Genomic DNA, 12,472 nt, shown 5'->3' with positions numbered 1-12,472 from the left:
TGGCACTGCAGAGTGGCCGTGTGCACTCCTGAAGCAGAGCTGGCTCCCGAGCAGCCCAGCGTGTAGAAGGGGCTGGAGAGCTACTTCACGGCCCCAGCGGGGACACAGTGCCCTCCCAGGGTCCCCGGGATTAGAGGGCTTTGGGAGGTCATGTGTATTTAGCCTCGCTTACAACATGAAGGAGAGTTCGACTTCCTCTGTATGGCCCAAGAGGGCAGAACGAGGTCAACATGTGGGAATTTCAGAAGAGGCCATTTGCACTAAGAACGAGCCCGTGATTAGAATGGCCGTCTCAGAGGTGGGGAGGTCCTGACACAGACAGACGGCGTCTGAGCACAGGTGGCAAGCCTGGGGTTGGAGGGGCAAGGCATGGGTGATTCGCACACAGGGGTGGGCTGAAGGAGGGGCTTCTAAGGGCCCCTCCAGCTCGGAGAGCCTTCAGTTACAATGCACCCTTCATGGCAGCCTCACTGACAGGCAGGACCACATGGGCACACCTCGAGGAGGGCAACTCCAGGGAGGGTGACAAGGGGACAGGCTGGGCTGGGCACTGGCCCCAGAGGCCGTACCCAGGGCAGAGGGAACCCAGGAACCCAGGTCACACTGGAACAGGTGAAGAATCCAGGGGACTCTCCTGTCCTCTAGGAACAGAGATCAACCACCGCGCTCAGGGGCTGCAGAGGGCAGTACTTGCTCAGGGTCCACGATGTGGTGGAGGCCAGGGGACAGGGCAGGAGGCATGCACCAGTTTCTCTGGCATCCTCTGCTGGAAGGGGGCAGTAGCTCGTTTCTGGCCCTCTCTGGCCCAGCAGACACCCGGTCTCCTGAGGCTATACTGAGCACCTCCCCACAGCCAGCCCACCAATTGGTCACTGGCAGCCTCAGCTCCCTCTTCAGGACCAGCACCGAGTCTGTGTCATTCCACTGAGCACCTGAGGAGCTGGCTGCTTAGCTGCCTGTGTGAGGCCGGCTTCCCTCCCCACGTGAGGAGAGCACCAGGCTGGAGACCAAGCCACAGTGGGCTTCTCTCTGTTTCCTGGCAGCGAGTCCAGCCTAGGACCAGGGCCTCAGTGGCATTGCCTGTCTGTGAGGCCCCGTGGGCCCTGGGGAGCAAGCAGGATGGGGATCAGAATGGGGCTCCTGAGGCGGGGGCCAGACAGGGTCAGGCAGTGTGGAAGCAAGCCCCCCGCCCCGACTCTAAGCTTAGCTCCCTGTCCCAGTGTGATTTTCCTTCTAGAAGGCTGGGTGAGTCTCCACACTGTGTCTTGCATCTGTATAATGTCTTCACCTCCTTTTCCATTTGAGCCTCAAAACCACCACAGAAAGCAGGCAAAGCGAGGATACTTATCCTCATTTTACAGAAAAGAAAACAGAGGCTCAGAGAGGGACAAGGACTTACCCAGCAGTTAAGGAGACCAGGGCTAGAACCCAGATCTTCTGGCTCCAGGCCCAAAGCTCTTCCCATTGCAGCCTGAGGCTGGGTGGCTGGGTGGCGACCACCTGTGTGTCTGTATGGCTCACAGGGCGGCCACAAGCCTCCCTGTATGCCCATCACTCAGTATTTGTGGACAGATCCGTGTGGTCGTGGCTTATCATAAACCATTAGAGGCAGCATCTCTGTGGATGGGGCCAGGCACAGCCAGGGGCGAGAGGCGTGTGGGAGGAATCTCTGCTGGCCATCAGCCTGAGGGCCACCTTCTTCTCTAACTTCTAAGTACTATGTGGCACAGAGAGGAAAGCATGTCCATGGGAAAGAGATGGTAGATCCTAAGGGTGAAAGGTCCCCAGGGCCGACCAGAGAACGTTGTCCTGGCCAAGGATGCCGCCTCCTGTCTGATCTAAAGGAACCCAAGCTTCTTTGCAGGGGACCTAAGACAGTCCAAGTAAGGAAGAAGCCTCTGCTTTCCCCGCAAATAGAAAGCCCCAGATTTTCCCTGCTGTGTCCACACCGAGTACAGAGCCATGTGCCTACCACGCAGTAAATGCACACCTCCTGGGGCAAAGGGGGGCATCTCACGATGGGTACCCAGACCTGGGCACGCTGAGAAGCACAGGCCATTCACAGGGTCCTGGGCTGGTGCCTTCCTCCTGTGACCGTTTCCGAGGTGCCAGAGGATATAGTACAGACCCGTGGAGAGTTGGCCAGAGGGCGTTTTCCATCCCGCCTTCCCCCGCAGCGCCACCACCTGCCACCACTCTGTGGGCTGTGATGACTGTCAGGAGCACAGCTTCGGGGCGCCCTCAGTCCCCCAACTCCAAGGCCCTGGCCGCCTGCACACCTCTCCCCCGCCTCACTCAGCAAATCGTTGTCCTAGGAGTACAAAGGCCAGGTGGCCGAAAGGGGAAAGGGAAGGACTCAGTATAAATTTATTAACCGGATAACGGGCCCCAAAAGGCCACAGTCTGTCCCACAAAGGCCTAGAGACCAATGTTAGGATGAGACTCTAGATAAATACTTAAAAGCTCAAAGCTCTGTGCTCACTCCAGCTGAGGATTCCAATACGCTGAGAAGAGCCCTCCTTCTGCTCCAGGCTGGGGGCAAACTGGCGACCCGAGTGGCCTGAATCTCCCCACGTGGCAGGCCCTGGATGCCCCTCTTAGAGAGGCTGGTCAGAAACGGACGATGTGACGCCAGCCTGGACGGCTTAGCACCTCTACCTTCCAGTGTCCCCCTGACTGAGGGCTCCAGGAAGTGGGGACCTCTCCTCTTCCCTCCTGTCACCCCAGGTGCACAACACACCTGGCCTTTCTAAGGTGTCCCATAAATAGGAGCTGAATGAATGAACCTGCTGTTTGCTTTTTGCCCCTGATCATGAGAGCTGAAGCCCACAGAGAGTCCAGTGGGCCTCATGGTCCTGCCCACATGGACACCCCAGGGACGCCAGGCAGAGTGGAGCCGCAGCCTGCTCTGGGCTGCGGCAGAGGCACCCAGCAACCACAGCGAGGCCCCTGACGCCCTTCCACCCCTCAGCTCTGTTAGAGGCAGTGGGAATGCTCTGCACTTGCGTGCAAATGGCCTGAGTTTGAGGCCCGGCTCCTCCCCCCACCATCCCTAGCTCTGTGATGTTGGATAGGTCAGTATATGAATTCACAATCTATAAAATAGAGGGAGCTATGGGATTCAAACGGGAAAGCAGACAAGGGGAAGATGACATGTCCCAATGCGTCCAGTGTGACACATGCCCCTGTGCGCACACACACAGACAAGGCTCTTTAAAAAAGTAGAGCAGAGAGGGCAGCTGTGTGCGGGGCTGGGTCCACCTCCTCTCCGGATCTGCCGCTGCACTGAGCTCAGACTTCACACCAGCAGGTGTCTGTCTGCGAGTTCTTTCCCCAGTGAACGAACCAATGAATGAGCAAGTGAAGAGCCGACAGCCAAGAATGAGCTATGCACGTATGTGCAGGACAGACACTGCCAAGACCCACGTGAGCACCCTTGGGGGCTCTGACCTGGCTGTCACCTCCCCACCTCCAAACTCGCACTGCTGCCACCACCAGCTTCTCCAGACAGAGGGGGTGTGGGTCAGAGTCAAGGTAAGGGAAGGGGTCAGGAGCGCGGGGCAGGGTGGTTACCGAGGTTGACAGTGAGCTTCATCTGGCCCCCGTCCAGCTCGAGGCGCAGGGTGTCAGCTGACTCCCTGGAGGTGGTGGCCATCATGAGCCCATAGGCCCGCTGGGACATGAAGCGCAGAGACACGTCCTCCGCCTCCGTGTGCATGGCGTTCGGCAGCATGATCTTCATGTACATGGAGCCATCATAGCTCAGGACCGTAGCCTCTGCCCCAGGCGTGGGGGAAGGGGGAAGGGGGGGACAGGCAAGGGCCAGTGGAGGGAGAGAGAAAATGGAGAGAATCATTATAAGGAAGACAGGCCCAGGGCGGGTCCCTGAGGGGCTCCCTGAGGAGGAAGGGGCTCAGGGATGGAGGGCAGGGACGCCTGGGATGAAGACTGGCCTCACCTCTCTCACAGACCCGCCCCAGAAAGCCGGTCCCGATGCAGTCACAGACGAAGCGGTTCCAGCCCTCTCGACAGATGCCCCCGTTGCGACAGGGGGCGGATGCACACTGCTTCAGCGTCTCGCGGGAGCAGAATGGGGCGACGCCCACAGCCCCCTGCGCCTCGGCCAGGCCCCGAAGGTCTCGGCTGCGGCCGTCTATGAAGAGGTCCCGCACACAGCCCACGTAGCCAGCCCGGAGCGCCGCCGTCCACACCTCCGGGGGCAGGGGCAGGTCCACCCGCCCCGCCTCAGGGAGACCGCCCAGGTACAGCTCGCTCTCCAGGTCCAGAATCTCGCTCTCCCCAGTGGCCAAGAATGGTGTGCTGCGGCTGTTCACAGAGATGGAGCCTGGGGATGGAGGGAGAGTGGGCCTCAGTGGGGAAGGCGGGATCGAGACGCCACAGGCCAGAAGGGGATGCCCTGACCTCGCAACCTGCAGCAGCCCTGGACCGGAAGCTCAGCCTCACTCGCCTGCTGCAGATACTGCTTGACAAAGGTCCCAAGTTCAGGAAGTGGCGTGAGCCAGCCCCAGCCCAGCTGCAGTGTGCGATGGGCCTCTGTCCAGACTCTTCCCTCCCCACCTGAGCAAGTCCTCAGAGGATGCACAGGAGGTGGACATGCCCAAAAAGGGCTGGATCATCCACATGTCCTTCCCACAGCCCGCCCCTTAGAGCTGGAAACAGAGGCAGAGAACCCTAAGGAGGCTGAAAGGTTTGACTCCAAAGGGTTTTCCCCCCGTAACATTTATTGAGCTTTTCTGACCATATGCCAGGCACTTAGCACTCTCCGTATATTATAGCACTAAAGTCTCGCGGTAACCCTGTGAAACTGGTCCTTTACAATCCCATTTTGAAATGGCAGATGAGGCTGAGAGAGATGGGGACCTTCCCAAAGTGCCACAGTGGTAAAAGCAGAGCCCAAGTACCGTCCAGGCAGCAGGACCCCCGCCCGCAGTCTCCACCCTCCAGCCTGCAGCCCCCCTGTGGCTGGTGGCCCGGATGGGCAGGCCCGTCAGCTCCTGGGGCCTGTGAGAAAGCACGGCAGCCGGGAGGAGGCAAGCCAGGCACGGAGCTTCTGAGTTGTCAGAGTTCTCTGGAAGGAGAGGCTGGTTATCTCAGAAAAAAGATTTGGGATCAGGTGGGAGCTTCAAAGCCTTTACTGAGATCTTAAGAAGCAGAAACTTATATGTTAGAAGCTTTATTCTGTTTGTAATTTCTATTCCATATGTTTTCCTTCCTCTCTCCTTTCTCAAGTTCGGAATAATTCTTTAAAAAGCAAAACGTCCACCTGTCTCAGTGGGGTCAAAGAGAGATAAGGAGAGTTTGGTCTGCGTTAGGCCTGACTGGGTAGAGATGGGGGTGGGGTGCAGGAGGAGATCAGAGCGTGAGCGCTCAGTGTGAAACTGAGGGGCCAGCCCTCTACGGACGCAGCTCCTCATCCTCCTCTGCTCACAACCTTCCGTGAACCAGAGAAGCCATTCCCCCGTGCCCCACTTTAACACATGGCCCGTAGCTTGTCCTCCCCTGACAAGGTGTTAGATGCCCCAGGGTCCTGCTGCCAAACCCACTCCCCCGCGAGGGCCTTCATCGTGGCCCCCCCATCACCCACACCTCTATTTGGAGCAGATTCCCCAGATGTCTGTTCCACCACCCGCTGCAGGGCCTCCTGGACACGGACAACACCCAACTGGACTCTCAACAAATGAACCAAAGGTTGGAGAAAGAAGAGGGAGGGGAAGGAAGAGGTGGGGGAAAGACTATATAAGAGAGTACGCAAGAGGAAATTGTAGTGAGGACTGATCTCGCGCCAAGGTCAAGTTAAAACATGGAAATGGAACAATGCGAGTGTCCATAGGTGGCTGAATAGATAAACAAAATGTGGGGTGTCCACACAAGGGAGTATTATTCAACCTTAAAGAGAAAGGAAATGCTGACGTGTGCTATAACATGGATGAACTTTGAAAACATTCTGCTGAGTGAAATAAGGCAGACACAAAAGGACAAGTACTGAATGGTCCCACTTAGAGGAGGTCCCTAGAGTAGTCAAATGCACAGAGTAGAAAATAGAATGCTGGTTGCCAGGGGCTGAGGGAAGAGGGAACAGAGAGTCAGCGTCTAATGGGGACAGAGTTTCAGTTTGAGAAGGTGAAAAATTTCTGCAGATGAATGGGGGCGATGGTAGCACAACACCGTGAATGTACTTCAAGCCACAGAAATGTATACTTAAAAATGGTTACAATAGTAACTTTTATGTTATGTATAATGTACTGCAATTTTTTTAAACCATGGAAAAGGCCAAAGAGTCCTTTGTGGGAATGACTGCCTCAAGTCAGTGCTTGTGTGCACGAATGAACATGGGCCATCGGAAGCGGCCAGAGATGCGCAAGACAGGGGCCCAAGGACCTGCTGTGTGGGCTCTGGAGGTCTGCTTGAGGCTACCGAGACCCCTTCCTGAAGGCAGAGAGGAGCGGAGGGCCCTGGAGTTCTCTGCAAGGCCTGGGCAGATTTCCAATCTAGAGAGTGTGGAAACCTCTGGAAACCCTGGGAGGCAGCGAGTGGCCTGTGAAAACCCCCGGTGCCATCATGAGACAAACCAGGGGGAGAACCCATTTACTATAAAGCCCAGGAAAGGCAACATTTTCTGAGAAAGAGAGAGGAAGCGACAGCAATCCCAGGAGAGGCCGATGCTTCGAGGCCAGCCCCTTTCCTCCTTGTGTGTGGGGGAGCGGTCACTGCACCCAGACATGAAGACCCGGTGCAGTGACAGCTGGGGGAGCATGAAAATTTAGCTGACGTTGATAAGTGCTTAATTTGGATAATGTGTCAGTTCTCATTTATATCAATTTTTCCTCTGTGTTCAGCAAGATGGAGAAGAGCAAAGAGGAGAGAATTAAGCAGAAAACAAGAAGAGGATGAGAAAGGAAGACTGAAGAGGAAGAGTGGAGGAGGGGTGGCTAGAAGCAACAGAAGGTTCAAGAAATAGCACCTGCCCAACCCCAGCACTCTCTGCTCTGCTGCAGAAGTGTCCCCCACCAGAGCACGAGATCTGTGACAGCGAAGACTGCTGTTTGGTTCACTGCTGTCTCTGTCCCAGCACCTTGGACAGCACCTGGCACACAGTAGGTGCTCAATAAATTTTTGTTGCGTGAGTTAATAAAAGAAAGTTGAATGGATCTAGATAGAAAGGAGGCATGGTTGCGAAGCGTTTTTTTTTTTTTTTAAGGAGAATGGGTATTCTTTTACTTTCTCCTCTTGATGACTCTGGTACAATGATTCCTTTTACAGATAAGGAAACTGAGGCTTCAGGGGGTTGAGTAAGAGGCCTAAAGTCACACACGCAGAAAGTGGGAGAGCTGAGGAGTGAACCCAGGTCTGACTGACTCCGAATGCTCTGCTTGGTCCACCAAGGCACCATGACAGGAGGGACGACAGAGGGACTGGGAGGGCCAGAGGAGGGGCAGAGGAAAATGGCAGGGAGGATCATAGGAAATTGTATAGAACAGAAGAGACAGACGTGGAGAGGATGTCAGAGTGGGGGAAGAGGAGGGGCCAGAGTGAGAAGGGTCGAGAGGCCTCCTGACCTTTGCGCCCGTCCCTCTGGAAGTCCACGTGGCACCACTCGCCATCATTGACCTTGCGGCTGGATGCCCGCAGCTTGATGCCCCCAGAGCCCATGTCCAGCAGAAGGTAGAGGTAGCCATCCAACAGCTCCATGGCAAAGTAGTCGGCCCGCTGGGCAGAGCTGTGGCTGCCGGCCCCGGCCCCAGCCCGCCGGCCCTGGCTGAAGAGCAGCAGCCCGTTGGGCTCCGTGGTGCGGAAGTCCAGGGAGATGGAGCCGGTGCGCTTGGCGCTCCAGCGGGGCAGCGCCACAAAGGCCTCAGGACTCTCAAAGGTCACGGGGTCCAGGGCAGCCACATCCTCACAGCGGAATGACAAGTCCCCCTGCAGCTTCATCTTGGGGTCCCCTTCCTTTGCCAGGCGGGAGAGTTCCAGCTTGAAGTCGTTATTCTTATAGACCACCTGCAGGGGGGGCGGGGGCGGGGGTGAAGAAGCGAAAGCAGCTTACGGCCTGGCCCCTCCTGCCCAGCAGCAGCCAGGACCAGGGGACCCTGCCACCCAGCCCTGGGGGGCCCTGCCCAGCGCCACCAGACCACTGGCTTGGGCCTCTGCTCTCGAACTTCACACACAGAGGCTGTGAACAAGCGCCTCCCTCCCTTATTTCTCTGTCCGGTCTTCCTGCCCAGCGCAGCACAGCAGCCCTCGGTGCCTGCGGAATCGCAGTTCGGAATAACAGCAAGACAATCACTGTTAGCATCCGGTTGACGTTTTCCAACTGACAAACGTGTTTTCACTTATGCTCTCATCTGCTCTTCACAAGCACCTTAAGAAGTGGGTACTGACCGCTCATTTTACAGATGAGGGGACTGAGTCAGATAGGTCGGGGGAATGGCCAAGGGCACGGAGCTAGTGAGTGGAAGAGCAGGGACCCCATCACAGGTCTTCAGTTCTCGCATACAACATTCTTTTCCTCTCTACCACAGCTGCCTCGAGGGTCCTCTGAGGCTCGAGGAAATGAGAGAGGAGAAGCCTCTTGATGGTGTCAATGGGCCTTAGGTTTTGAGGAGGGGAAGTCTCCCGTCATGCACTTGGAAGGAACAGTGGCCCAGGGCAGCTGGCCAGGTCAGACTGAATCCCGCTGAAGGGAGGGGTCAAAGTGTTCCCAGGCTGACCCAGCCCGTTCCTGGCCCTACTCACGTCCTTGAGGCAGCCCATGAAGTTGTTGCTGACGGGCGAGCCTGGCAGGTCAGCAGTGTTGGGGCTGCCCCCAATGTAGAAGAAGTCATCAGAGCCCAGCATGGTGTAATCCTCCTGCGTGTAGCCTGTGGTGGTCAGGATCCCGTCCACCGAGATGGTCACCTGCCCAGCCCAGGGAGGGAGGGGGAGAGACAAGGAGACAACGGGCGTCAACTCCCCACGAAGACCCACAGGCTGGGCAAGGGAGGGGCCAGGGGGCAGCGGGGGAGGGGACCCCCATTTTTATGTCTGCTTGTCTCAGAGGAGGAACAGTGGGGGGAGAGAAGGAAGAGGGGTTAGGAGGCAGCACAAGATTTGATGGTTTCAGGGTCGGCTAAGGCTGCCCATGGTCCCCAGCTCAGCAGGCAGAGGACTGAAGGGCACTTGAAGCGCTCACCATGAAGAAGGCCAAGAGGCAGTTTCTGGAAGTGATTCTGAGTGCGAGTGGAGACCCCAGGACAGGGCCCCATTACGGGGGTATGCAAATGGCACCCTCGCTTCTCTCCTCTTGAATGTGCTCCCTGGACCCACATGTGATTTCAGACCGTCTTTCATAAATGAGGCAGAGAACACCCGTTCTCCTTGGATCTTGGTGGCCTCCACTCACCCGCAGCTCTCCCTTGGGGGCGCTGAGGAGTCCTTTCAGTCTCAGCCCAGTAGGGAGATGGAAGACAGCAAGGGCATGAGGAACAAGAACCAGATATTCCGGGGCAGTCTTGGGACTTCCTGGCAGATGCATAAACCACTCCCACCATAACTCCCTGGCTTCAGGCTGGTCCTAGCCCTCTTCCTGAGTCTTTACTTCCCAGGCCCATCTGTATTCGGGACATTCTCTTGTCTCCCAAGGAGAGGGCAGACATCTACCTATGCATCAGCCCGCCTTCTTTTCTTCATTGTCTTCCGTCTGACGCCACCAGCAATACTCTAAGGAGTCAGGGCCAGGTTAGGGAACGGCGGGGTCAGCGGAACAGGGCAACCTCATGATTCCTTGACCTTGGTTTGCAAAGTCAGGTAAGAAAGCCAGACGGGGAGGGACGGGGGAGTCCGTGGTGTTCCGAGGAGGTGAGAGAGGCTCAGTAGTGGCCTGGAGAAGGCAGAAGTGGCCTGCCCCCTCTGACACTCTGACTGCCCCCTCCCAGGCAAATGCCCACCTGGGCCCTGAAAAGTCTAGCCATAGGAGCAGCCCACAAATGTTCCAGACACCCAGCCAGGCTGTGGGGGAAGAGCTGAGGGCTGCGGGACCACGGTCCCCACTCTAGGAAGGCTGCCATTTAGGACAGTCAGCTGAGAAAAGTGGGCAGGCTCCTGCAGGGGCCAGCAGGAAGCTGGCTTACGGTGACCCAACACTGTGCTTCCACAGGCCACAGCTTACTCCCCTGTTCCCCCTAAAATGTGCTTCGGCACCCCCTTTTCAGGCAACGTCTGGAGACTGGGGCCTTCCAGTCACATCCTGCGACGTGCCCACCCACGCCAGTCCATACGCACGTGCCATCAGCCATCTTCCAGCAAGTGGTCTCCAGGGCACCATTGTCACGGGGGCAGGGGGTGGGTGCTAGGAACTCCTAAGGGACATAGGCAGAACCTGGGCAAAGGGAACTTCCCCTGCAAGACCCCCGAGTCCCCTTGTGCTGGGCTGGAGCCTCACACGGAGTGAGGTGGGGCTGAGCAAAGCGAGGGCTGAAGGGGCCGCCTCCTGGGAACCATCAAACCTTGTGCTGGGGGACTTGGTTCAAGGACGGAAGGTAAGGGGTGTATTTTTGGAAGGGGGCAGTTTGAAGCTTTTGAGTCTTGTTTTGACGGGAGAGTTGGTCATTATTGTTCATCTCTTCTTCCCTCCACCCCACCCGAGGCTGGGAAGTGGGGACCTGGGTGGAAAAGGGTGGGGTCAAAGTATTAGTCACAAAAACATGCAGACAAGATTAGAACGGGCAGAGGGGTGCTGGAAGAAGGGAGGAAGGGGACTGGGATGAACGGGGGGGATGAGGCAGAGGGAGGTGGCAGGGGAAAGGGTCTCTCTGGGACAAAGTCAGCTCCATCCACCCTCCGCCTCCACTCCTGGCGCTACACTCAGAGACCAGGGACTGGGCCACTATTTCGTTCCTGAGCCTACGTCTGGTCACCCCAACTAGATGGTCAGTCGCTGAAGGGGGGCCACTCGGCCCGACATGTCCCTGTAACCGTACTAATCCCAGCACAATCCAGGGGACACATCGTGGTCATTAAAGGTGAACGTCAACTCACCTCATGACTCAGGGCCACACTTGGCTCTCACTGCCTGTGTCCCATCCATAAACCCAGCACCTTGGGAGTCTTTGGTGGCCAGAACCTCTGCTCTGCTCTGAGCCGGGCGCGCCTGCCTCTGTGCAGGTGGAGGGCCCTCCTGGCCCTGGAGCTCCCCAGAAAGAGGCCCTTCCTTTGGCCTCCACCAGTACGCTTGGCCTTTCAGCCCACCTGAGCGTCCCAGCTGTGTCCTTCCTCCCCAGCCCATTAGCCAGGGCACCGGCTACTGGCATCTTCTTCACTCTGTGGGCCCTTTTGGCTCACTCCATTCGGCCAGCTCACCTGCCTTTGCCCTCTTACAGGTAGAAGGACCTGACTTGGGAGGGTCCTCCTTAACTCCCCTCCAGAGTGGATGCAGATATGACCTTGCCCCCCATGGGTTTATGCAAATCACTGCCACGTGGTGCCCCCCCATCAGAAGAGGGCCTCCTTAATCACCCCTGGATCTGTCCCTCAGATTCACAACTATCTTTTTAGAGCAGGCCTGACCCAGAGGTTGGGGGGACAGGGTAGCAGGAGGCGGGGGTGACAATAAGGAGGTGCACAGAGAGGGGTGGGGAGGTGGAGGGAGAAAGGGGGAGACGGGCACTGGGTGGAAAGAAAGCCAAGGGCAGGGGGCATGGAGGGAGGTCTCTGGGGTAGGCAAGGAAGGAGATGACTGAGATTAGTAAACCCGACTGTTCCCTCAGACAAATCAAAGTCCAGACACAAAAATGGCAGGTTCGTTAGTAAAAGCAGGAAACGGGGGAACAATTCCCCCATCCCCCTCCACCCGGGGGTTTGTGATGCCCCTGCCCCCCAACCCCCCCGCGCAGCTTCTGGAAGGGGTGGGGCTGGCGGGGGAGGAGGGCAGGGGGGACCATGCGACACAGAACAGCCACTGCAGCTAGGACACATGCGGGTTAGAGGGCCAGCATGGGGGGCCAGGCCCAGCAGGAGAGGCGAGCGTAAGGCAGCCACAGGTGAGAAAGCATGCAGGCGGGGGAGACAGGGAAGAGCAGAGATGGAGGCGAAAGAGCTGTGGGGGTGCAGAAGGAGAAGCTCCCTTCCAACAGAGGAGGGCAGAGGAGCCACCACCGGGACAGAGACACTTATGGGTTGAGAATCAAAGGGAAGGGACATTAGACTCGGACCTTCCTCACCAGAGGGTGCCCCGGATGCTCATTCCCATGGTCCATTCATCACTGCTCACCAACCCCAGACACACCTGCTCACACACCACATCCTACCTACTGAAGGCAGTGGGAGGAAGTTTTGACCAGCTTGTGTCCAAGCAGCATCCTTTTCATCTTCAGGACCATGGCTAGGACCCCAAGACACAGAAGAGACTCTGCACCCAACCCACGCCAATCCACTCAACACAGACAAGCCAGGCCCTGCGTGGGGACTGAGGAGGCCTGGA

The 12,472-nt window shown here is 57.3% G+C and overlaps 1 protein-coding gene across 1 annotated transcript in view; it reads right to left on the bottom strand.

Moving 5' to 3' along the window:
* Window positions 1-12,472, bottom strand: part of NRXN2 (neurexin 2) — a 96,925-nt gene that overhangs the window by 49,307 nt on the left and 35,146 nt on the right. The window contains exons 7-10 of the mRNA XM_046644030.1: window positions 8,752-8,913; window positions 7,578-8,016; window positions 3,959-4,345; window positions 3,574-3,777 (exon numbers count right to left, since the gene is read on the bottom strand). Coding sequence (XP_046499986.1) covers window positions 3,574-3,777; window positions 3,959-4,345; window positions 7,578-8,016; window positions 8,752-8,913 — 1,192 coding nt within the window. The remainder of the gene's footprint in view (window positions 1-3,573; window positions 3,778-3,958; window positions 4,346-7,577; window positions 8,017-8,751; window positions 8,914-12,472) is intronic.

The sequence above is a fragment of the Equus quagga genome, chromosome 17 (assembly GCF_021613505.1).
Source record: "Equus quagga isolate Etosha38 chromosome 17, UCLA_HA_Equagga_1.0, whole genome shotgun sequence".
Lineage (NCBI taxonomy): Eukaryota > Metazoa > Chordata > Mammalia > Perissodactyla > Equidae > Equus > Equus quagga.
Note: the sequence above shows the minus strand (reverse complement) of the source record. Positions and strands in the feature narration are given on the sequence as shown.